This window comes from Chanodichthys erythropterus, chromosome 10, assembly GCF_024489055.1.
Source record: "Chanodichthys erythropterus isolate Z2021 chromosome 10, ASM2448905v1, whole genome shotgun sequence".
Taxonomy (NCBI): domain Eukaryota; kingdom Metazoa; phylum Chordata; class Actinopteri; order Cypriniformes; family Xenocyprididae; genus Chanodichthys; species Chanodichthys erythropterus.
In genome coordinates, this window is record NC_090230.1 from 4,872,650 (window position 1) to 4,897,765 (window position 25,116).

General features: G+C 37.2%; 2 protein-coding genes across 3 annotated transcripts in view; one reads left to right on the plus strand and one right to left on the minus strand.

Annotated features, from left to right (window-relative positions):
* The window catches only part of LOC137027625 (E3 ubiquitin-protein ligase RNF123), a 198,078-nt gene that overhangs the window by 101,749 nt on the left and 71,213 nt on the right, over window positions 1-25,116 (plus strand). The gene's annotated exons all lie outside the window — the stretch shown is intronic.
* Window positions 17,136-19,519, minus strand: amigo3 (adhesion molecule with Ig-like domain 3). The gene has a single exon (XM_067398519.1). The coding sequence runs from the start codon at window positions 19,502-19,504 to the stop codon at window positions 18,044-18,046; it is 1,461 nt and encodes a 486-aa protein (XP_067254620.1). The 5' UTR covers window positions 19,505-19,519; the 3' UTR covers window positions 17,136-18,043.

The window sequence follows — 25,116 nt, forward strand, 5'->3', positions numbered from 1 at the left end:
TATAAGTCGTTCATCTACCATAGCACAGTGTGATTGAATAGGTTCCCCACCATGTCTAGCGATGCAGTACGAGTAAAGTATCGAAACTCACTCACTCACTCACTCACTCACTCACTCACTCACTCACTCACTCACTCACTCACTCACTCACTCACTCACTCACTCACTCACTCACTCACTCACTCACTTCATTACACTCCCTCCCTCCCTCCCTCACTCCCTCCCTCCCTCCCTCCCTCCCTCACTCACTCACTCACTCACTCACTCACTCACTCACTCACTCACTCACTCACTTCATTCTACTCAAGTTTCATCCATCCATCCATCCATCCATCCATCCATCCATCCATCCATCCATCCATCCATCCATCCATCCATCCATCCATCCATCCATCCATCCATCCATCCATCCATCCATCCATCCCTTTTCAACTCACTCATTGCAGGATTTTGACCATGATCCAGTGTCTCAGAGTGGCTTGGTTCATTTACTTTTTCAACAAAAGTTTCAAAATCAGTATATTTTACATTGTAATAGTATTATTCCAATATATTTTTGTTTAGTATTCTAATATTCATCTAAGACATCTAATTTTCAAAACTCCAGAGAAAAAAAAAAAAAAATCTAAAAATAAATTATTGCAACAAAATATTGCAATGTCATTCTTTTCATATATTGTGCAGCCCTGATTATGAATAACTGTTAGAATGAGCAAGAAGCTACACATTTTATTGTTGTGTAATTTGTTTTCAGGTATCAAAGTATTGCCTTTTGTATCATTACGAAAGTTGTTTCATGATTGTAAACATTGAAAAAAATACTCTGTGGGTTTGATTTTCTTTATTGAAGACATTTCCCCCCCCCATCATCACCTCATTTCAAATCTCTAGTCAGTGCCATGCTGTCCTGTCATTCCTACAGTGCATCATAACAGATCACATTCACAGTCAGAATAACATTTTAGCATTTCAAGCAGAGGGAGGGATTCATATTGTCATTTAGTCTCATTCATTATTGCTTTACACTGGAAATAAAGAAAGATGTGGCATTTACAAACAAGATTTTTCAACCAGAAGTTGTAAACATCATTGTCTTCTTTTGAATTATCAGCATTGTTTTTTTTCCCCTTTGCTGATACACAGTGCGTGGGCAGAGTTTTCAAGAAAAAGTCTTGTGAATTTGAAGACTGTGAAGTTGTATGGTTTCTTGCAGTATACAAGAAACGCAGTGAAAAGGAGGTTACGGCCCGAGATGTGTTTGTCATCTTATCCACGGAAATTATTGTGGAGATGCACGAGTGGTCCATATGTCAGGGGCAAAGGGTTGGTGTGTGACCGCTGGTTTGGATCGACACATCTTAAGAGAGAGAAAGAAAATGAGAGAATAAGAACTGAGAGTGTAACACAAGCAAAAGCAATCAATTCAGGATTTTCTCAATATCGTGCCTCTGGCATTTGATACTTCCTCCAGAAAGTCTGAAGAGGGATTTTACATTGTGGATTTGTTCGATTATTAAAACAGTAATTCACCTAAAAATGAAAACATAATGATGAAGAAAGTCAAACCTATATGACTTCCTTTGTTCTGTTGAACACAAAAGAGAGGTTTTGAAGAATGTGCATTCTTCTGTTTTACAATGAATGTGAAAAAAGAACCATGGTAGTAGTTTTAAAACGTAGTAGTTTAAAATACTAGCGCACTTGAATTGCTTAATTACTTGTTTAATCGTTTTTGAAAGAAATCTTTTGTACAAAATTTATTTGATCAAAAATAAAGTAAAAGCAGTAACGTTACAATTTAAAAAACTGTTTTGTATTTTAATATATTTAAAAATGTCACTTATTTGGTTTTCAAATAAATGCAACCTTGGTGAGCATAAGAGACTTCTTTCAAAAACAATAAAAAAATAATAATTATTCCAAACTTTTGACCACAGTGTAAACGGAAAAGTTATGAGAGCTATACTGTAAAAAAGTTTGATCCTTTCATGTAAAAAAGTGGTAAAAATGTTATTTGTGAAACCTATCAACCACATTATATGTATTTTGGACTGTAGAATACTGTAATATTTGTAGTTTTTGGAAGAAAAAATTGTCACTTACCCTATAATTTACATGTAAATGTAAATGTAAATCTGCATAATACTTTTACTTTAGTGTATGTAACCAGTGCTGGCAAAATTAGTTATTGCTATTTAATTCTCTAATAAAAAACCTTCAAAATAATGTGTGATTTGTTGGAATCTGACAAAAAATGACTAAGCTATACCCTTTTAAAGTCGATAGAGTCAGCAAAGTCAATTTTCAGGAAAATCGATTTTCAAAACAAAATCACCTAGCAACCATACCTTAAATTCTCTGTTAATAAAAAATTGGCACAAACCAAGTCAAAACCAAATATCTATACGAAAAATATACAACTTTTTTTTCCATAATTCCACAATTGTTTGATTAACATTAATGAAACAGACAGCCTATATATTAAGAACTTCTGTTTCACATGGATCTAATATATGTTAAACATATATGTTATATTTTTCCCCCAACAGTTAACCAAATGTTCACTTAAGACATAACATATAACAGATGTTTGCGTGAATACTCGACAAGACTGTAATTCTGTGTATATGTGTATATCGGGATCACAGTGTCTTTGTGCGTTCTTCAGATCTGTCAGTCATCGCGAGTAAGATTGTTTTGTTTATATCAGCTATGTTTTGAAAATCACATTTCATTGGTTCAGACTCATACCATCGAGTTCGCTATGAATATTCACAAAGTGGAATGCTGTGCTTTAAAACGATACAATTTTTCATAGACAAAGGAAAGGTACTCCTCTCAGAAAACATACAAATAAAGATACTTTTAGATGTTAGTGATTGGGATCACTAGACGAGGGCTTAATGAACTCATTTTTGTGTGAACTTCAATTTCAACAAAAACTGGCATTTTTCACTTGTTTTGCCTGTAGCTCGAAATTAGCTTGTGCAATATCGCGTTCAATATCGACGGCGATTCAGATATTGCGTGGCTTATCAGTGAACTACGGCTCTGTCTATTAAATGGCGCTGCATTTGAAAGCAGGTGATGGCGATTTAGCGGTAATCAGGGAACCGGCTTTACTGACGAAATGCGCGTGACAAAAGCATTCGATATATCGCCCAGCCCTAGCACATTCCGACTCATTTTGCCAGCACGGGTCACATTTACAGTAATGAACTTTCACAGTAAACTGTTGTTAAAATTGTTTTATTTATTTTGTAATTACAGACACATTATAACTTCTAATAGTAAAAAACACTAAAAAGGATAGAGTTGTTAAAAAAGGTTAAAAGTTTGAAAATGTTACTTTTTTTACCTCACTTTTGTTTTGTAAATTTAAGTTTGTATTTTTTTTTCTCCATTTTTTTCTCCATTTTTTTTTTTTTTTTTTTTTTTTTACTGTGCGCAATAGAGAAATTTTTGTCTTTCTTTAGAAATAAATTATTTTTTTTCCCCTTCTAAAATCCACTTACATTGTATGGAAATTAGCAGCTTGGACTTTCTACAAAATTTCTCCTTTTTTGTTCTACAGATGAAAGATCACTATTGTGTATTCCTTTAACCTTCATCCCATTTCTCATTTATTACATTGGCATCTGTCTTACCAAGGACATTTCAACACAAAGCATCACATCCCTGTTGCTCCATCATGCATTTGCATGTGTGTGTATTTGCACCCATCTGACCAGCTCTGGCAGGAACGGCAGAGTCTTTCTCACTCGTCTAGAACAGTGACGAGATGACCATCCTTTGAGGTGTGATGGCCAGTGTCCTTGTAAGCTTTTTGCTTTTAATGTGTATCTGCATTCTTAAAATAAAGGTTTCAAAACTGTGTTTTTGCAGCAATGCCGCATATTTTTTTTTTCTTAGTGTGAAGTACATTTTAAAAATCTAAAGAATATCCACTATAAAGAGAATTTTGTGTATTGAAACATTTACATGTAAATTTAAGGTTCTTCATGGAACCATAGATACCAGTAAAGTTTACCATTCCAACCTGTACCTGTACTCAAAATAAATGAGCAAAACTGAACCAGTAGCCTCAACAGACCAAATATGATAACAACGTATCACAAAACAGTAATGAAAAAGAGGTGACGGAAACTAATGAATCACTCCTGAAATTGTTTTATGGAAAATATTGAGGTAGAAGAACAGGCAATGCTTTTCCAGAGCTCTGCCAGAGAGAAAATGTGTGAATCAATTTCTATTGAATCAAAACCCTTTATTTGGCTTACTGTTCAATTCTAAACCTTGACTCACTCAACCCGCAGTTTACAGGCACGTCAAAGCTGTAAGAACGCTTCTCACAAGCTCTGCGGTGACTCATGGACGCATGTGGAAGTACAGAACATTACCTTTTATTTTTTTCCCCCTGTAGTGAAATTTTGACCCTGTGGGGTGTTATTAGACAGTTATGATAAGTAATAGACTGATGTTTCAGCATTCGGCAATGATTCCCTGCTCTGTGAGACTCCACGCCATAGGTGGTCAATGTTCCCGATCAGTAAATACTGGTTTAGTGCAGCCATTATGAAAACAGCCAAATGGAGCTCTCAAATTGCAGAATTACTGCCTTTTTGCAGAGTAAAAAAAAAAAAAAAAAAAAGAAGAAGAAAGAAAATGCTCTTTGTACTTTTGGCTCAGAACAAAAAAGAAAATTATATATTTAGTCCAGTTTGCTTGGCATTTACACAGTCATTTTTAACACTGAATCTAAAGATACAAAGCAGAAAAATAAGTTTTATGACGTGCATTTTGCTATGAAACTTACCGAAAATCCAAAACAATGCTATGTACTAAACACTCTCGTTGTATGTGTGTACGTACAGTATAATGGTATTTTATCAGCTGAGAACTCACAGCTTATTAAATTTGTAAAGGAGTCAAATCAGCAGCAGGAATTATTCCATTACACACACACAAAGATCTGCTGCAAAGAGATGGTGGTTCCGACGCCTGTATCGAACTGTAATGGAGGCCAGGTATGCTTGAGCATTCTGTCCTTTTTAGGGTTGCATCTTGTGACATCGCTTCCTGTTTTTGGTTCGTTTAGATGTCTTTGGTCTGTGACCGCACCAGAGTTTGGAAGTGGACAAGAACCCCTAAAAATGTCTTGGTCTATATGGCCACGTTCACACTGTCAGTTTTTGGGATTGCCAACCGCATTTACTTACAGGTGTGAGTCTTGTTGTCTCGTTCACACAGCAACTTACAGTAGTGTCTGGAACACCGTCTGTATGAACATGCAACAGTGGGGCACAGTGACTGGATCTAAAACCTTCAGATAACACAGCTCATCTCTCCCTTGCTATAAGTTACTGAAAGTGAAACCACACACATGACACCCCTTAGCGTAGCGGCTCTCTCGCACTGTATGACGTGACCGACAACTAGTTGTCCAGTGCGGTTCCGTTCACACAGCACGAATATTCAGAGAATGCGGTTGTGTGTCCTGAAAATGTATGGGTGTGAGTTTGGTTATAGAATGAAGTTGTCACTCCCGTAAATAACTGTACTGTGTGTGAATGTAACCGTATTAAGGACTCAAATACAGGACTGACAACCGTATTCTGCTGCTGTGTGAATGTGGCCTATCTTTGGTGCGCAACCGGGTTTGGATTACACATATACAAATGAAATGTACTAACAGAGCAATCACACCAGAGTTTGTTTTAATCGAACCAAACCTGCCAAGTGTGAACACACCCTTAATGTAACTAAAGTTCTCATAAAGCATTTTGTCTTTAAACAATAAATTAATAGATAAATTATTCAGAATTAAGAATTTTAAGTCACTTTTCAGAAGGAAGGGTTGATTTGTGGTAGACTGTGCTCAGTTTGAGATTTCTTCCCTCAAAGGCATTATATCACCAAAACAATCATATTTTTTTTAAAGGTGCCATCGAACGTTTTTTTACAAGATGTAATATAAGTCTAAGGTGTCCCTCGAATGTGTCTGTGAAGTTGCAGCTCAAAATACCCCATAGATTTTTTTAATTATTTTTTTTAACTGCCTATTTTGAGGCATAATTAGAAATGCACCGATTCAGGCTGCGGCCCCTTTAATTGCTTGCGCTCTCCGCCCCCTCCCGAGCTCTCGACTCTATCACTGCATAAACAAAGTTCACACAGCTAATATAACCCTCAAAATGGATCTTTACAAAGTGTTCGTCATGCAGCATGTCTAATCGTGTAAGTATGGTATTTATTTGGATGTTTACATTTGATAGTGAATGAGTTTGATAGTGTTCCGTGGCTAACGGCTAATATAAAGAATGAAGTTGTGTTTATGCATTATACAGACTGCAAGTGTTTAAAAATGAAAATAGCGACGGCTCTTGTCTCTGTGAATATAGTAAGAAACGATGGTAACTTCATCCACATAACAGTACATTAGCAACATGATAACGAAACATTTAGAAAGAGAATTCACAAATATCACTAAAAATATCATGTTATCATGGATCATGTCAGTTATTATTGCTCCATCTGTCATTTTTCGCTGTTGTCCTTGCTTGCTTACCTAGTCTGATGATTCAGCTGTGCACAGATCCAGACGTTAATACTGGCTGCCCTTGTGTAATGCCTCGAACATGAGCTGGCATATGCAAATATTGGGGGCGTACACCCTGACTGTTACGTAACAGTCAGTGTTATGTTGAGATTTGCCTGTTCTTTGTTCTTTGTCTTTTAAACAAATTAAATTTATATAAGAAGGAGGAAACAATGGTGTTTGAGACTCACTGTATGTCATTTCCATGTACTGAACTCTTGTTATTCAACTACGCTGTTCAACTACGCTGAGGTAAATTCAATTTTCAATTCGATGGCACCTTTAAACCACACTGAAAAAAAAAAAAAAAAGATGTCTGTTTTACTTTTAAACTATTTTACTCAGAATTTTTTTTTGAAAAGTCACAAATAATTATATGATTATAATTAAGATTTTTATTGCTGCAACGCCTTGAAGACTTCTGTTTAAAAAGACTCGTTGTCACATCCTTTAATAACCTCTTTGCTCAACATGCATCACATTAAGACAGTCTGAAATGTTCAAACTGTTAAGATCTGATTGCAAGGATCAGGAACTTGTTAAAAATTAACTTCTGCTGCTCTTTAATTTAAGCTGATATCATTTGAAAGGATATGCAGAGCTATAGATGCTACACAGGTAGGAATGCTGCAAAGTTTTACTTTTCCTAAATCTTCTTGTTAGTTCTTCTGATGTTTAGAAATAATGGTATTTATCCCACTTCTTCCTTATGTTACCTCGACTGGGTAAGCCAAATTCTGAATAACAAATTACATGATGCCAAGGTAATTTGATGTCTTATTTTTGCATCTTAGTTTTAAAATATGCTGTTTTTGGGCTGGGTTGGACATGTTTTCACAGTACTGTGAACTCAAAAGCCACATTGTAAAATGTTTTAAAAGAACATTTTTCTTTTAAGAAATCTGTAATCATTGCACCTGTGTCTCCGTGCAATACCTGATAATTCCAACTAAAATCCTCAGCATTTCACGTGTTGATCCAAGCCATCTTGTATTCTGTAGACTTTCTTTCTCACCCTTTACCTGTGAAACTGAGCTGTTTCCCTGTTTAATACTCAGCAGCAGTGAGTTGTGTATTGGTTCCTCAGCCTGCAGTGCATCAGGAAGGTTTTTTCCAAACATCTGTTGTGCTGTTTGGCTACAGTGCTGCACCATTATTTGTTAGGTGTTTATAAGGTTTTGTCTCTCATGTGATTTATTTTTCAATGTGAGAGCTGTACTAATATGGTGAAAGTCTTTGAACGTGATGTCATATTTAATTGCTTGTCTGCTGTACAGTACTAATAGCAGTAAGTCATCGTAAGCCTGCCCTGGATGGCTTCATCAAATACCAGCGAAGCGGCTAACTGACAGCTCAGAGCGCTCATTAACAATGCCTGCTAATTAACTTAAGCGGACTCCAGGCTCAGGGTTCATGTCTAAACATCCTGTTTGGTTTAGAGAGTGAAAAAGGATACGCACACACACATCTAACAAGGGAAGTCCTTAATGATAGTGCTATCGATACCCAGACCAAAACCAGTTTAAATGCTTATGAAGAACATTAATGAAAAAAATACTTCCGAATACAAGGCTGCAGAAAATTTGCCCAGTCTCTGTTTCACTCTACTTCAGTTTTATCGCTGGCTCCAAATTTTCCTGCAATTTTTCATTTCATTGTATGTTTGTGTGTGTTTCAATAGTAATGTGCACTTGAGAAGGCTGACCTGCAAGGATTGGTGTTACTTTGACCTGGTCCCTGACGCCCAAGATTTTCCACTTTCTCTTACATGGATCGATTTCCACTTTAAATGAATCTAGGGCAAAGCTGTAATTCCATCATATTTCTTTCCGAAAGAATTTTTAAATGTTTTTTTTTATTATTATTTATTTCAGTGCATTTTATTTATTTATTCATTTATTTATATTTGAAATAAACTTTCTGCACTTTTATAAACTACCAACATGACCTAGTTGCAAACTTTGTAGTGCGAATTGCCATGCCTTAATATTATTTTTTAGCTTAGTCATGAATAGGTTTTGGATTGTTGGGCTTTTTTCAAATGCTGAAGTCAGAGATGTCATAAATTGTTAATGAAGGCAGCCGGACATTTCTCCTAAAGTCATACATTAGAGAGTCTGTCCACTTTTGAGTATACTAGCATTCCTTCTGTGACGTAAGGAATGAGGATGTTAAGAAATGCGACTCCTGTTTGAATAAGAAGGTCAGTCCTTGACAATTCTATTAAGTTTTATCTCTTTCTTTCCTTTGTGGAAAACAAAACAAGTGAGTGGTAGCCATGGGAGTCGAGTAAGATTTTCATTGAGCTGCAGCTTAAATTTCATCCTATTCCTATCACAAAGTCAGATGGACCATTTTTAAGATTTAATAGTGCTTATTTCCCTATTTTTCCTTATTGTGGTCCCATTCACTTTTATTGTATTCAGAAGAACAGCATGAACAGTGTGCTAAAATTGCAGTCACATTTACATTTATATGTAAATGTGACTTGCATTGCATTCAAGGTACACATTTACATTTGATCAATTCTTGAATCCCTGGGAATTGAACTCATGACCTTGGCATTGTTAATGGCATGCTGTATTGTTTGAGCTACAGGAAAACAACAGTAAATTTAACGAACAATGGCTCAAACAGTACAGTATAGCATGGCGCTAGCAACAATAAGGTCATAGCTTTTATTCCCAGTGAAAGCAAGAAATTTTCTCAAGTGAAATCCAGTAATTTCATAGGGGTGAAAGGGAATTTCGCATGAACGTGAAAGATGTCCCCAAGAAGATTTCTAAACTTGTTCAAATTGCAACATTGGATTTGTGGCAGAGAAAGTTTGCTTGGTTTGAAAGTGACTTCTGTGTGAATTGTGAGTTCATGCCTTTTTTGCTAATGTGACCACACCATTATTGCACTGCCAATAAGATGCACAATGATCTTCATATGTATGCATGTGTGTGTGTGTGTGTGTGTGTGTGTGTGTGTGTGTGTGTGTACATATAAATATATATATATACAGTGCCTCTGTAAGTATTGGGACAGTAAATTGCTCTGTTAACTGTGGTGTCAAGACATCTATAAATATGATTAAAAGATTAATATGTGGCAGAAGTACAGAATGTCTTATCTTATTATTGACTGTTTCAACATTTAAAAAATTAACAACTAAGAAGAACAGCACTTTTAGAGTTTCATCCCTCTGCCTAATGTGAGCACAAGTATTGGGACGGTTTAACTTAAAGTAAATGTAAAAGTGTAAATGCTAATATTAAGTTGTAAATCCCTTGCAAGCAATCACAGGATTGCTTGCAATCCTGTGATTGCTGTGACCCATAGACATCACCTGACTCTTGGTTTCACACTTTAAAATGCTTTTCCAGGTCTTTAATACAGTTTCTGCCTTTAGTCTCCTCTTCAGATGGTAAAATGCTTAGGATTTAAATCTGGAGACTGACAATCTAAGACCCACAATCTCTTTACCATGATAATCTCCTTGATTGAGTTGGCAGTACTAGTGTTTTGGGTCATTGTCCTGTTGCCATATGAAGCACTTCCCAGCCTGGTGGCATTTTCTTGAACACTGGTATGCAAGATTATTTTGTACACTTCTGAATTCATTCTTCTGCTGCCATCACTGAATAAGTCATCAATAAAGATGAGTGAGCCTGTTCCAGAGGCAGACATGCATGCTCATGACATGACACTAACTCCACCATGCTTTCCAGATGAGGTTGTATGCCTTGAATCATTTGCAGTTTCTTTTTTTTCTCCACACTTTTGCAGTTTCTTTTTTTTTCTCCACACTCCACACTTTCCCACTTTGATGAAGTCCATAAAACTCTGTTCTAAAACTCTACTGGCTCATCTCCGTGTGTTTTTCCAAATTCATATTGGCTTTCCTATTTTTTGGTACTGATGATCAGATGTTTGATCTTAATGTGTATCCTCTGTAATTCTGTTGGTGAAGTCTTCTGCGAACAGCAGATTGTGAGACCATCACCCCATTTGGCTTTCTGGAGGTTGCTGGTGATTTTACTGACAGTTATTTTAGAGTTTTTTTCATAGCCCTTGTCATTTGTCTATCATCAACTGCTGTTGATTTTCTCAGCTGACCTGGTCGTCGTTGGTTGCTGAAGCTTGCCAGTACTGTCTTTTTCAGTACTTTCCAAACTGGACATTGTCAATATCCAGATATAAATCTTATATGCAATACGTGCATTTCACCAGCTGAAGAGGAGACTAAAGGCAGATGTCTGTTGATGTCTATGGGTCACAGACTCACTCCTATGCTTGCTTGCAAGAGATTTACAATTAAATATGAGCTTTTACACTTTTACATTTGCTTTAAGTTAAACCGTCCCAATACTTATGCTCACATTAGGCAGAGGGATGAAACTCTAAAAGTGCTGTACTTCTTAGTTGGTAAAACTTTTTGTGTTGAAACAGCCAATAATAAGATGGGATAATCTGTACTTCTGCCTCATATTAATTTTTTAATCTTATTTATAGATGTCTTGACACCACAGCTAAAAGAGCAATTTTGTCTGTACTGTCTTTACTGACTGCTCTCTTCATGTCCATTCAAAGATTTTCTGTAGGTCAGAGTTTTGACTTTGCTACTCATAGACCTTCACCTTCTTTTCCTTAAGCTGTTGCATTGTTCCTTAGGTGGCATGTTTAGGATCATTGTCATGTGAAATGACTATAATGTCTGTGAAATCGAGATGTAGTATTTGTATCATAAAAGTTTAATTATTAATTGTTAAATATTTTATTATTTCAGTGATCGAAGAATTAAAACAGAATCAGATTCTTTGCTTGACCAGATGATTTACTTTGTTTTACTAGGCCAGCTTTTTCCAATCAAAATGAAATGGTACAAACTTCACACTCATGTTCTTTTTTCACCTAGAGTTAATTAATTAAATTAAATTCCACAGGGATTCTGCATCCTTACAGCTGTGATTTTAAAAACTCTGGATAGCGAACCACATAAATTACACATTTTGCATTTTATTCTCGCCCCCACCCCTTTGACTAACATAGTAGGGAAAAAATTTTTAATGAAAGGGGGGTGAAATCTGCTTGGTTACAAACATTCTTCCAAATAACTTCCTTTGTGTTCAGTAGGACAAATAAATTTATACAGGTTTGAAACACCATGAGGGAGACTAAATGATGTCAGAATTTTCATTTTTGGGTGAACTATCCCTTTAAGCTCATAATCATAGCAACAATAATGAAGGTGATGTATGCCAATTTTAATCGCAATAAACAGGCATGTAAACACCTTAATCGCAATTTTACCGTTCTGATCAAAGTGCGCATGTGCTCGGACGTACACGGATGTCGTGTGTTGTTCACACAACTTCATCAATGGACTCTGTGACATTATTCTGAAGTTTTCTCTTCTCCAAATCACTAAACTCTGTCAACTCAACTCGCTGCGCAGTTTCTGCTCCATATCTTCATCCAGACGGTGCGAAGAACGTGTCAGCAGCGTAGGCAAACACGCCATTGTGATGTTCATCACAGTGCAGTGTAATATCTAGTAAATGCATAAAATGTATTTTGAATTTGATGCGAGTAGATTAAACAATGGCCACTAACATGCTTACTGTATGCCTATCTGAGTGTGGTACAACCATACTTATTAGTGAATAATCAGAGTAATGAAAATTGCATGTAAACTGGAGTGAAGAGTTGTGCTTGTGTGATGTGTAAATCTTACTGCCATTAAGACCTTACTCTGATTATGATAAATAATCGCATTATTGGTGCACATGTAAACGTAGTCATTGTTTATGTTTCATGGGGAAAACCTAAATGATTATTTATAATAAAACTTAACTTAAAATTTCTCTGTAATAGCTGCAATGTCTTTTTGAATTCATTCTGACCAAAGTGTGTTATACTATAAGTGTTATATAAAGATGTTAATACTATATATTATTAACATCTTTACTGAAGCTGCATCATCTTAATTTTACATCCCATCACATAGTGAATACAAACACTGAACTCTGTATGCAAACCTTCATTAATTAACATGTTTAACTGTCCCCAGACTTTATGTAGGCCTGTGTTGAAAATCGCTTCAGTTGAATGTTTTATTACGCTAATTCACCCTTGTGTTTTAATGCCATTGTTGTAGTTGAATTGTACCTTTTAGCCTACTTATTTGTTTCTTCGTTTTTCAAATCATAAAAAAAAAGTAAAAGGCTACAATGTCTTTGCCTGGAAAATCCAGCTTCACCACTGTACCAGCGGATGAGTCTGGTCGGCCATTGAATCAATTCGATTTCTAGGGCGGAGTAAACCAATCAGAGAAGGGCGGATATGACGTTTGCAAAGCGACAAGAGAGTCAACAGCAAAAAAGTAAATAATTAATGTGTTTTTGGTCATTTAAAACTGAATTCACGGCTGAATAGAACAAACTCTCGGGTCTCCCGTGTGCAATCTTTGTTGATATTGAAGGCACTTTTGCCGCACTAGATTGACGCTGTTTGCGTCACTGAAATAAACGAATCTGATTGCACGGTACGGTTTGGAGTTGACTCGAGGCGCGACATAGGGCAGACTGACCAGACTGATATATCTTGTAGAAGATATATCAGTCTGGCCTTGCCAGGCAAACAATGTCTCCACTTTTTAACCTATAGGCTACAAGGGAGCGATTAAAAGTGATCAAAAATTTCACAATTCAGACCCACCTAAAAATCCCCAATTTCTGTTGTTTTATTTATTTTATGGCCCTCCTTAATAATGCACACCTTGTATAATAATTTAGAATACTGGAGAGTGCTGTACAGTAAAATGTAAGCATACTTCATACGCTGCCGCTGTAATATTTCACTGTAACAGTTGTCAAATAGCTGTACATTAAGAACTTATATGAAAAATTATTTGCCGAGATTTAATGTCATAATACTATATTACTATTAGCCTACTGTTATTATTATTACCAGTAATTTATTTCATTATTTTATTTTCATTTACAAGTAAAAATTTCCCAATTACAGCCTTACTGAGCAATGTTGCAATCCGTCCCTTTGCGCCACCTTGTGGTGAATTCGAGAACGAATGTCACGTGTGACTGGGTTGTATTTAACGCTGTGGTCCCATGGCGGTAATTGGCATTTTGGTTGACTACCTACAAAATATTACCCGCACAGTCCATAGAATCAAAGAACAACCAAATATCAACCACAGTGAAGGATTCATATCAGATGTAGGTTACTGCTAAATCTGTCCAGACAGTATTTGTAGGTGGCCAGTCTCAGCTCTGTATTAGTCTGCCTGGCATGGAAAGTTCATCAGAACAACTATAAATATTCTTGATTGATGAGCACTCTAAATTTGCTTGCTGGTAATCGAAGGACTGTTGTCGAGCTATATGATGAAATACCTATGAAATGGATGGGCCAGAACAGCAGGAAATGAAAGATGTTGTAAAGGAGGGTGATTTATCCGTCAAGTCTTCTCAGGGATTCCAACAGAACCCCTCGCCTCGCATTTTCAATGCAAAGCTAAACCAAGGATGTTCCTTTTCTGAATTTGCACATTTTGCACCTTAAACTTATTTGCATGGCAGAATGTATTTTTGTAATGTTCTTGATTAGAATTGATTAGGATGATGGTTTGCCATTTGTCATGATTGCTAAGGTCCTGCCTCAGACACACTGTAGTTAAATAAGCTATTTAATTCTCTCAAATGCAAGGATTTATTATTATTATTTTATAACGCTTCCAGTCCCTCTTAAACGTGCAGGAATAGAGTCAAGCTAATCAATTACACATTCCTCATTTACATGTTCACAGGCTGTTGGGCAAAACTGTTGGATTTGTCCTGCTGAGCTTTAATGGTGGAAATACTGCAGAAAAGCTAGCAAATGAAAGCTGAGCTGATGTGACTGCATTATGAGAGACTAAAGCATTGTGTTTGTTTTCATGCCTTGTCATCAAGGCCTTTCTGCATTAAATGTCTGAAAGAAGTGAATTAAGAAGAAAGTACCTTTTAAATTAATGACTAAGCTGTGATGGACTGTTTACACCAAGTGCAATATGGACTAAGAAACCAAACTATAAAACATGGTTTTCCACCAAATGCCAGATAATCATAATGAGAAAAATGTATGTTTGTTTTTTTGTTGTTTCCAACTGGTTGCCAATGTGGACTAGTAATCTATGTCTTATCCCTTAATGCTCGTGGCTCAAACAAAAGCCCATATTGGTCTTCCCACACAGGCATCTGAAACACAGTATGATGCACGAGGGAAGAACGTTTTAGATCTCAGCAGATGTAATGACTTCAGGATTTCCCTTTACTTACTGTTCATTCACCTGCAATATAGAATGCACAATATTCCCATACTGTAAATATGTGTGTTAACTTCCTTGTTGATGCTTTTTTTAGAGGTGTTTGTGTATATATACTGCATACTTTTTATGCTACTTTAGGTATCATTATCACTGTTAATATGATATAAGGTTTGTCATCAACATAAGATTTTAGTTATGCTACTACCCTTTGTGTTATTGGGTATTGTCTCATAATCTTATTTTCCTAATGATGGAATATTCACAGTACACGCATGCACATGAAACTGATATCAAAATAGTCCTCTTACAGAAAAACCTTGGGTTTTAATTAGCCCCAGGCTCATATGAGGTTTCTCCTGTGCTTTTTTTGTGCTGTCAAAGTTTTGACATATTGTTCTTTGACAGTATTGATCCCATGTGATAAATAATACACTAATGAGGTGGACCACACACAGCTCAGAGGCAGCAATTGCAGTCCCCTAACAGGAGTTTTGCACTGCATGATAAGACACGTACCCAGCAGAACATACACTCAGGGTGGTGACAATGATGGAATGTACTAGAAATTATAAGTGGATATTGTAAGACATTTCACGACTTTGAAATATTTTGCTTTAGGGAGAGTTGGGGGTAGGATGTGCCGGTGGGTAAGTTGTGTCAGCTGCTTAATGGAGAAGATTATGCACAATTTTGATCATGTTAATATTTATTTAGAAATGGCCTGTCAGATTCAACTGAATTACTAAATGCGTATGAGAAAAGTCTATTTTATTCCTATTATATGTATCAATATATGTTGTTGAATTGAAAATGTAAAATTGTCTGGCTAAATTTTAGCCATGAATCACTCATTGAAGCATTTTTCCCAAAATGTTTCAGATGCTTCGAGGTAAGATATGCCTCAACTAATAGTGATAGTAGCTTTTCATCCAAATGCAAATATTTATAAAAAAAATAAATAAAAAAATTGATAAAATTGTTTTCAAAAAAGTTGCAGCTTAGTTAATGAAATGTGCTGTGCTGCAAAATAGATTAAAAAATTTTAGAATATGTGAATATTGTGGATTTGTAAATAGTTTTTTTTTTCTGATTTACATTCATATTTTTATTTGAAATGTAAGTTTATTTTTTCTCTAGTTATTCAACGTAACCCTTGATTTTGAGATTTTAAGAAGTAATATTTCTGTGCCCCTATTTTAAAGATGCTTAATTGATGCCATTGTAACATACATTTTTAAATATATTTATGAATGCTAGAAAACTTAAAGTGATAGTCCACCCAAAAGTGAAAATTCTTCCATCTTTTACTCAACCTCATGTCTTTCCAAATCTGTATGTCATACTTTCTTCTGTGGAACTTTCAAAAAGTATATTTTGAACAATGTTGGTAACCAAGCACCTATGGTTATCATTGACTTCCAGTGTATGAACAAAAAAACATTGACTTATTTCACAATTTTATTTTTCAAAGAAGAAAGTCAGTTTTGGAATGTAGTTTTGGAATGAGAGGAGGGCAAGTAAATGATGGCAGAACTTTAATTTTTAGATGAACTATCCCTTTAGTGGCACAAATTATCCCACATTTTGTACTTCAGAGCCTTGGGGGAAACTTTGCATGCTTTCGATGTCAAAATGCTTGGTGTCCATGCAAATTTGGTTAGAATTGTAGCACAAAACAGTGTGGTAAATATAAATATGATTGTGATGATGGTGGTTTTAGTGATGGCAGTAAAACTTTGATTCATAAAGCAGATGGAACGCATTAGTATTCTGGGGAAGATGGGCTTCGGCTCAAGGGTAATGTACTATTGTAAAATACTCCCTTTAACTTTAACTGTTTTAATTCGTGGATCACGGCATCTCTCCAAATCATCACACAAACCTGATAAATCAGATTTGTTCCCATTACTGGGCCTGATGTTCCTGAAATTAAAGTGGTTTAGGTTTTTTGTACTGCAACTTTAGTGGTCAGTAGAATATTTGTGTACCATTGTCAACCAAATAGGTTTGATCCCAGATATATCACAAAAGTTCTCTAATGCTCTGGCTGGCAGCTGCTTTTGATGACGTTTTGTTCTCATATACAGTTGCAAACAAAATGTTATATTTACTCTTGAATAGAAAAGCAGGAACGTCAGGACACATTCTATAATTTGGATGCTCACCTTGGCCAAAGTGACTTTAATTAACAATAAGAAGGCAGACATTTACCTCTGGGGTCGAAGCAAAAGGATTTATTAGGAAGCCGATAAAGAAGGGATTCGTGGAAGGGGGAGAAGGGTGGGAGGCAAGGGGAAACATGGAATGCTTTGGGAGGGGGAAAAGTGTTTTCACAGATTCCATTTTATTCAATTTCATCTATTTCAAGTTAATAATCTCATTAAGAATATATATCTGTGTGATATCCACATTCGCTCTGATAACTTAGGAGCACCACTTTGCATGTCTAAATGTCAATTTTTGTAAAAACTTCTCAACAATCCCCACTATTTTGTAGATGCATTTTTTATGACCAAAATTACATTACATTTTCAAAGTGGGTATGACCGCTTGAAAAGGATTTACTGCTGCTAACTACTCACCAAGTTGTCAATGTGAAACACAGGGGTACAAAGGACACCTAAAAAAAGTCAACATTCTAGTCATATCTGTAAAAAACTAGAAATTCAGTATGCTCTTGTCATTCTCCTTCATATCATTCATGCTATTTCTAGAGTAGAGTAGGGTTTATGCAGTATTCTGTGGGTTATATGCTCTAGACAAGGCATTCATAGCTATGAATCTATCAAGGCTCAAGCAGTTGTAAAGGGGAAGCTTTTATCCTTCTCAGCTTTTGTAGTCTCAAACCATTTCCTTCATCTTGTATCGTCTCATGGCTCAGTCAAGCCTTAAAGCCAAATATTGGGAGCGCATGACTCCATCTTTTTGCTTTTTTATTTTTTATTTTTTATATTTCATATTTCGTTCTTCTCTCTGATTGTATGTGCTTTCCTGCTCTGTTCTGCTCCCTGCTAAGGGCTTTCAAAGCCCTCTCCCTGATCTGTCCTGAGTAGCTGTGCAGTTGCAGACTGCCACGTTGAAGGACCCACGTGCTCATTTGAGCAGGTCATTGGGATGACAGTAAGCAGCCGCTATGGCACAATAGTGGTGTCTGAGAAGACGGAAGTGACAGAGTCAGCATCGCTCCGTGTTACCGCCAGCTTGGGATGCTCGAGGGCCGGTGCTGCCCGCGGCCTCCCATTCTGTGCCTCCTTGATGGGTTCCAGAAAGACCACATGCTTGTTGTTACTGACCTTGCGGCCGGGGCCCTCCGTGGTGGCAGGTGGCGTGGGCGTCAGGATAGATGACTGGGCACTGCATTCATTTGCAGGGCTTGGTGTCGCTGGTAGGGGCTGCTTGCGGCACCAACAGCGACAGGGTGTCAGGTAGAGGTACATTAGGACCAGAACCAGGCTGACAACACAGCCCAGCAGGGTTGTAAAGCCAGTGTTAAAGGACTCCGCCTCTGGATAGTGTGACGACACAGTTACATTAACTTCATGAGTCTCGTTGCGTGACTCTTGATGGTTTTGAGCCATGCACAAGTACACCCCAGAGTCCTTCACTTGAGCTGCCAAGATTTCCAAAGTACCGTTTGCATACATTCGCAGAGTATTGTTATTACCAGGGGGAGCAATGTATTCCTTATTAGGTGATACCCACCAGTAGGTAAGATGCTTTCCCTTTAATGATGTTTCACAATCTAACTTCACTGAATTCCCAACATCTGCTGTCATACTCTCTGTCTTCGCTTGAAGTTTTAGTGTGCAATTCTCAAAGAATCGCACATGTTGAAGAAACCGCACTGAAGCACGGTGCTCACCATAAAGCAAGCAGGTGTGCTCCTCCCGAAAATCTTTCACTGAGGCAAAGCCTCTATGCTCCCATTGTTTAAACATGCTGTACATGGAGCACTCACAAATTAGGCTATTGTTGTGCAGGAACAACCCTTGCTGTACTGATTCCTCTAGAGCTGCAATATCCTCGACTGGAAGGTTGGGCATACGATTCGAGCTTAGATCCAAGGTAATCAAATTGGCATGTTCTTGAATGGAAAAGAAAGGGAAGTCTGTCAGTCTGTTATGGCTCAGGTAGGCTTTGCGTAGGTTGATCAAACCGCTCAGGGCTTTGCTCTCTACCCTAACTATGCGGTTGTTGTAAAGGAGTAATTCCTTGATTCCTACTAACTCTTGAAAGTAGTGCTGCTCAATTATGCTCAGTTGATTGGAGGAAAGATCCAGATGGCGTATGTTACTTGTATTCCGGAAGGTTCCAGGAGTGAGTCTGCTCAGCTGATTGTGGGCTAACCGTATGGTGTCAAGATTGGGAAGGCCAGCAAAGCTACCATCCTCAAGACATTCTAAGTGATTGTGGTTGAAGTCCAATGTTGCCACCATTACAGGCAACTCTACTGGGACTTGGTCAAGGCCAAGGTTGGTGCAGCTTAGGATATCAGATGCAATCAGACAGCCAGAAGGGAGATTGGCTCTGACTAGCTGCAGCAAAAAAGAGCTCAGCATTAGGGGAGCGGCCACACCCTGAGCACACAGCATTATGCCGTAAGGATGCTTTGGTTAGGAATCAGAGCAGCCAGAGTTTTACCAGGGTAGAGGTCCACACGCTGTTTGAGACAGAGCTGTCGTCTTGATTAGCTATTCCTATCCTTAAAAATCAGACAGGTCAGATCACAAGAGAGAGGGAGAACAGAAAGAAATCTGTTATTTAATACAGCGGATACCTAATTATACTTAATAATACAGCAGATACTTAATAATTCTTTGCTCACTTGGCACTGTTCTGTCAGCCTAAGGCATGAGAGTGCACCTATTCGAGAACTATTATTATTTAATCAACTTACTGTCAGTCTGATCCAGAAACACCACGTTAAACAGTGAAATTCTAATCTTAGAAGTTGAAGACCATAATATTATCTTTATCTTTACCTTAAGATTGCCAACAGTTACTCCAAATATCCCGCCTCATATCTCCTTGTTTGGCTGGCACTTGGATTTTGAGTGCTTCCCCAGATTTTTGTCCATTCTCAGGTAGAGAGGGTTGAAGGCATGGTCATTTAAGTCATTGAAGGAAAAACAATAGTTTTTGCCCTATCCTCAAGGCTGAGCCCAACCTTCTGTGAACCATCCTTTTAACAGTTGGTGTTGTTTTGCAGTCCTGACATCTGAGATGGAACAGAGGAGGTCTTAAATCAAGAGCTAGCTTGCTGCCGCAGGCTGGAGGATGTTTTTGAGAAAGTCAGCATCCTGTCCAGTTCAGTTATTATAGTTGCCCTCAGTTGAACAGCAGGCACACAACGTGTCACACGAGCACTGGTCCACAGTAACCCTCACAATGCAAGCAATCTGTTGTTTGTTTTAACCAGAAGATAAGGAAACAGTACAGTTGTTTATCAATGTTCCTTCAGTACCTGGAGAAAGTAGTCCTTAAATTTTAGATATACCTTTTTTTCCCGTTCATTTTGTTAAAATGTCAAAAAAACATTTGCTGCGTTAGGACTAATAACTCTCGGTGACTCTTAAGCTTGCAGTGTCCACGTGGCATCTGGAAAAACTGGTGAAAAGATGAAAGCACAAACAATGATCAGGATCTTAAAGCTTTATGGTACCTCTTCCAGATCCTTCTCTCTCATCAAAATTTTCTTCTTCAGCATCCATCCTTTCTTTCTGTTCCTCCGATTTTCACTCTGAATTGTATGGGTCTTCCTCTTTTTTTCTCTCTGTCTGTCTCTCTCTCTCCCTCGCAGAGCTTGAGTGTGTACTACACTCCCTCTCTGCCTCTCTTTTTCCTCTCTGCGCTCTATAAACAGACAGGCATGGAGTTTCGGAGGAGGGGCACTCTGGAGGGGGGTTCTTCTGAGTACTGATTGGTTGAAGTCGGAGATTATGAAAGGAAAGAGTTTGCCAGAGCCTCCCTTGGTGGAGCTGTTTTTTCCCCACCCCTTTTGTTCATCCAATTATGCATTTGCTTTCACAGATATCTCTTAGACAGGTTATGTTTACTCTCTTTAGTTTTAATATCTCATTGACCTGTGTCCTTTAATGGTGATCTGAATAAGCCGTAATTGCTGGGATTAAAATACATAGTAATGTGAAAAGTGATATTATATTATATTATATTATATTATATTATATTATATTATATTATATTATATTATATTATATTATATTATATTATATTATATTATATTATATTATATTATATTATATTATATTATATTATATTTATCTATATTTGAAAGCTTGTTGTGATTAGCTACTCATTTAAAGGGAAACTAAAGGGTCTAATTTCAGTATTACTTGCAGTACCAAATTGAAATATAAATCCTTTTGCTTTCCAGTTGCTTCTCCACTATGTGGAAGCAGAATTAGATTACAATATATATATATATATATATATATATAATCTTTATCCTGAGTGTTTTGAAGTCATTCATTTGCATTGAAGACCAAGTTTGAATATCCAGTTCATTGTGTATTCATTAGGGTTGAGTGCACACAATAAACCTGACATTACTCATACTCATGAATTAAAGATGGTGGGTGTATCTGTGTCCTTGAATTAGTTTTTTTTTTTTTTTTTTTTTTTTTTTCTATGCCTGTACATAATCTTTATATATGAATATACATCTTTATATTGCTTGTAGCACACATTTTCTTTGAATGTATGTGTGTGTGTGTAAGTGCCTGTGTAAGCTGTCTCTGCCCCTCGGTCATAGTTGCACAAGCTTGGACTACTGTCAGGGTGCATTATCCTCTGAAACCACTGCTGTTGGCCACTGCCAAAGGTCTTCAACAAGCCCTACACACACACACTCCTCTGGGTCCCTCTAATACACAACCCATGACTTCTTACCATCTTCACCAGTTTCATATCTCTAACTGATTGTCAAGGGCCACAATTTCGACAGGTTTCTTGTCACTTTTCCTCAGGCAAAATATTTCACGGGCCGTTTAGCAAAGACAGAGTCTTAGTTGCTCACTGTCAACAGTCCCCCGATATGACATTGTTCCGGAAAATTGGTTTCCTGGCTCTAAGCTTGCTCATTTTTCAAAAACAATACTCTGGAAGTGAAGGAACAGTGAAGGAAACATGCAGGAAGACAGGAAGAAGAACCCTAAGGTTAATAGCTTAGTCTCACTTGTATATGTTTCCAGACAACCATCAATTTGAGCCGGAAGTTGGTTTGCACCTTTTGATAACATTGACCCTAGAACCAGCAAAACGTCTAACTACTTATTACAGCGGCCCTGCTGACGTCTTTACCGCACTTTCTTCAGCATGACATTTCTATCTGCTCCCAGAAACACCTTAGAAAGCACTTTCAAACTGCAGCAAGCACCATAAAGTTTAGACAACCCCAGATACAGTATTACTCTTCCCAAGAGCGTCCTAAACATTGTCATTGGCATGGTGATACCATTTATCACCCTGTGACAGTCAGTAAACATTTTTTGAAGAGGTTATAATATATGACTCATGGGAAATGGCTTGGCTTCTGAAATGATATTTAATGGAAGCAGCCCTCAGTTGTTGATAGATGCTGTACAAGGTGTTTGTGTGATAGTGAAAGACCTCAGGGGTCTGCTGATGCATTGAAGACAGACATTTAGTTCTCAATGGCCGGGTAGTCAATCATTGAGGACAAACAAAGTGATGTGCGATGAATGTTCCCCAGAAAAGCTTTGTTTTGTAGGGAAAGAGTAGGTGGTTGAGTCTGTTGCAGCTAAGAAGTTCCCACTTACGAGTTTGGAAATTGCAATTATGATTTGACATGTGTTCATTCTGACACTGCATTGTTCTACTCTTTCACACCATTGTATGTATTTAAGTACCGTGTACTTTAACATGTATTTTAAGTACCTAGCACAATAGTGATAATGGCATACTAAGAGTAATATCGATGGATTCGATCACCCTTTATTGTTTTCCGCATAATTCTGTGGTAATTACTCAAATTTTCGCTTGTTCGTAAATCATAAGTCTTTTTCCAACAGTCTAAAGAACTGTGGATAATAATTATGTGTTTTCCACTTCAAGGAAGCATCAAAAGGCATCTACGGACCTGGGATATATCACTTCATCTGCACATTTCTTTTGATCTCTTGCAATTAGATGGGATGTAGCATTATTGTCAAGACGCTGCATGCATTCAATTCGATCTGCAATCTAAGATCTTTTTGGTGCGTTTAAAAAAAAAAAAAAAAAAAAAACAGCAGCCAGACAATTCATAAACACAAAAAGAAAATTGAGGCAGGCTGTTTTGCCATACTCTACAAATGTTTGAGACAGGCTTCATGCAGAGGAGCAAACTGAAGGAGAAAGATTTGAGACATTGTCTCTAAATTGCCTCTTTTGTTGTCTGCTTTCTCACTCTTGAGCATAATAAAGCACAGTGCTGCTGCCAGAGCTGAGTTCATGTATCATTTTACAGTTACATGAATGCCTGTTTTGTGCAGTATCCCTTATTTGTGTACATTTGAGTGGATGTGTGGAGCACCTAAAGAATCAGGTTCTTTTAGATTACATTCAGATCAGAGTTCAGAGTCATCGGTCCTATACAAATAATTGAATATATTATTCCAATACAGTGAAGAAGAAAAACTCATAAATAAAGAATATGTGGGTCGGAGAAGCGGGTAGTGCACTTGTTCTGACATGTTAGTAGGTAGTCTCAGCCTCAGACGCCTACAATCTGTCCACTGACCATCTTATACTTATTGCTCACAAGAATGCAAGAGCTTCTTAAAGGGAAAGTTCACCCAAAAATGAAAATTTGATGTTTATCAGCTTACCCCCAGGGCATCCAAGATGTAGGTGACTGTTTCTTCAGTAGAACACAAATTATGATTTTTAACTCCAACCGTTGCCGTCTGTCAGTCAAATAATGGGAGTGAATGGAAACTCGATCAATAAGAGTCGAAAAAACTTGCTTAGACAAATCCAAATTAAACCCTGCGGCTCGTGACGACACATTGATGTCCTAAAACACGAAACGATCGGTTTGTGCAAGAAACCAAACAGTATTTATATCATTTTTTACCTCTAATATGCCACTATGGCCAGCTGCGTTCAGCATTCGCTTAGTGAGGTCTGATCACGCTCTGACAGCGGCAGTGATGTCTAGCACTCATTGAAGTACATGCGCGAGACATCACTTCCGTTGTCAGAGCGCGATCAGTACTGAAGAAACAAAGTCACTTACATCTTGGATGCCCTGGGGGTAAGCAGATAAACATCAAATTTTCATTTTTGGGTGAACTATCCCGTTAAATAATCAGTTTCAGTCTGACTGGCATGTTTATGCATTTCCTAGGATTCTGTGGTGACCAGTCTGCCTGCAAATTGATTTTTTTATACAAGATATCGGGTTGATGGTGCTTTTTCAATGAGTGCTTTTGAGAAAGTACTAATTACTTGTTTTGCCAGTGATTTGCCAGCCAGTTAATGGTATCAAATCATTTTAAGTACATATTTCCATTTCAGAATGAATAATGGCTTTTAATACTCAAGGTTTCTTGCTGTTGCCTATATTGATGATTATGCTGTTGTCTCTTATTAGCAAAACAACTACTACTACTACTAACAATAATAATAAAACTATTGATTTATCAATGTATAATGTATGTTAAAAGGACATAAAACTTCAATGAATGGCTGATATGTCCAGTGCAAAAGTTTAGTTTTTATTAATTTATTTCTAATTTTATTTTTTTTTGCTTTATTACTATTTATTTGAAAAATACTACTGTTTTGTCTAAATTTTGGTACACGCAACCATGTTGCAAAAAAAAAGGGGGAAAAAAAGTAGAGTATTCAGTATACAGTAGAGTATTCAATTTGTGCTCTTTTTTTGTTAATTTATTGAAAAGGTAAATACTTCAATTTCTCTTTCAATTTCAAAATTTCACAAAAAACATACACCTCTTTAGCTGTGGTCACATGTCAGTGATTAGGTTGCTGACCCCTGCTATATACAACCCTTTTACCCATGAGCTCCTTGTAAGCTCTGTGACCAGCCCCAATTCTCTAAAAGCATGCCAAATGCAGTGTATCCAGGCTTTTTTTTTTTTGAGGATGTGAGGGAATCGTGAGCCGTGTGTATGTAGTGATGGAAGCTGTTCCAAAAGCCTCCCCCACGCTCATCTGT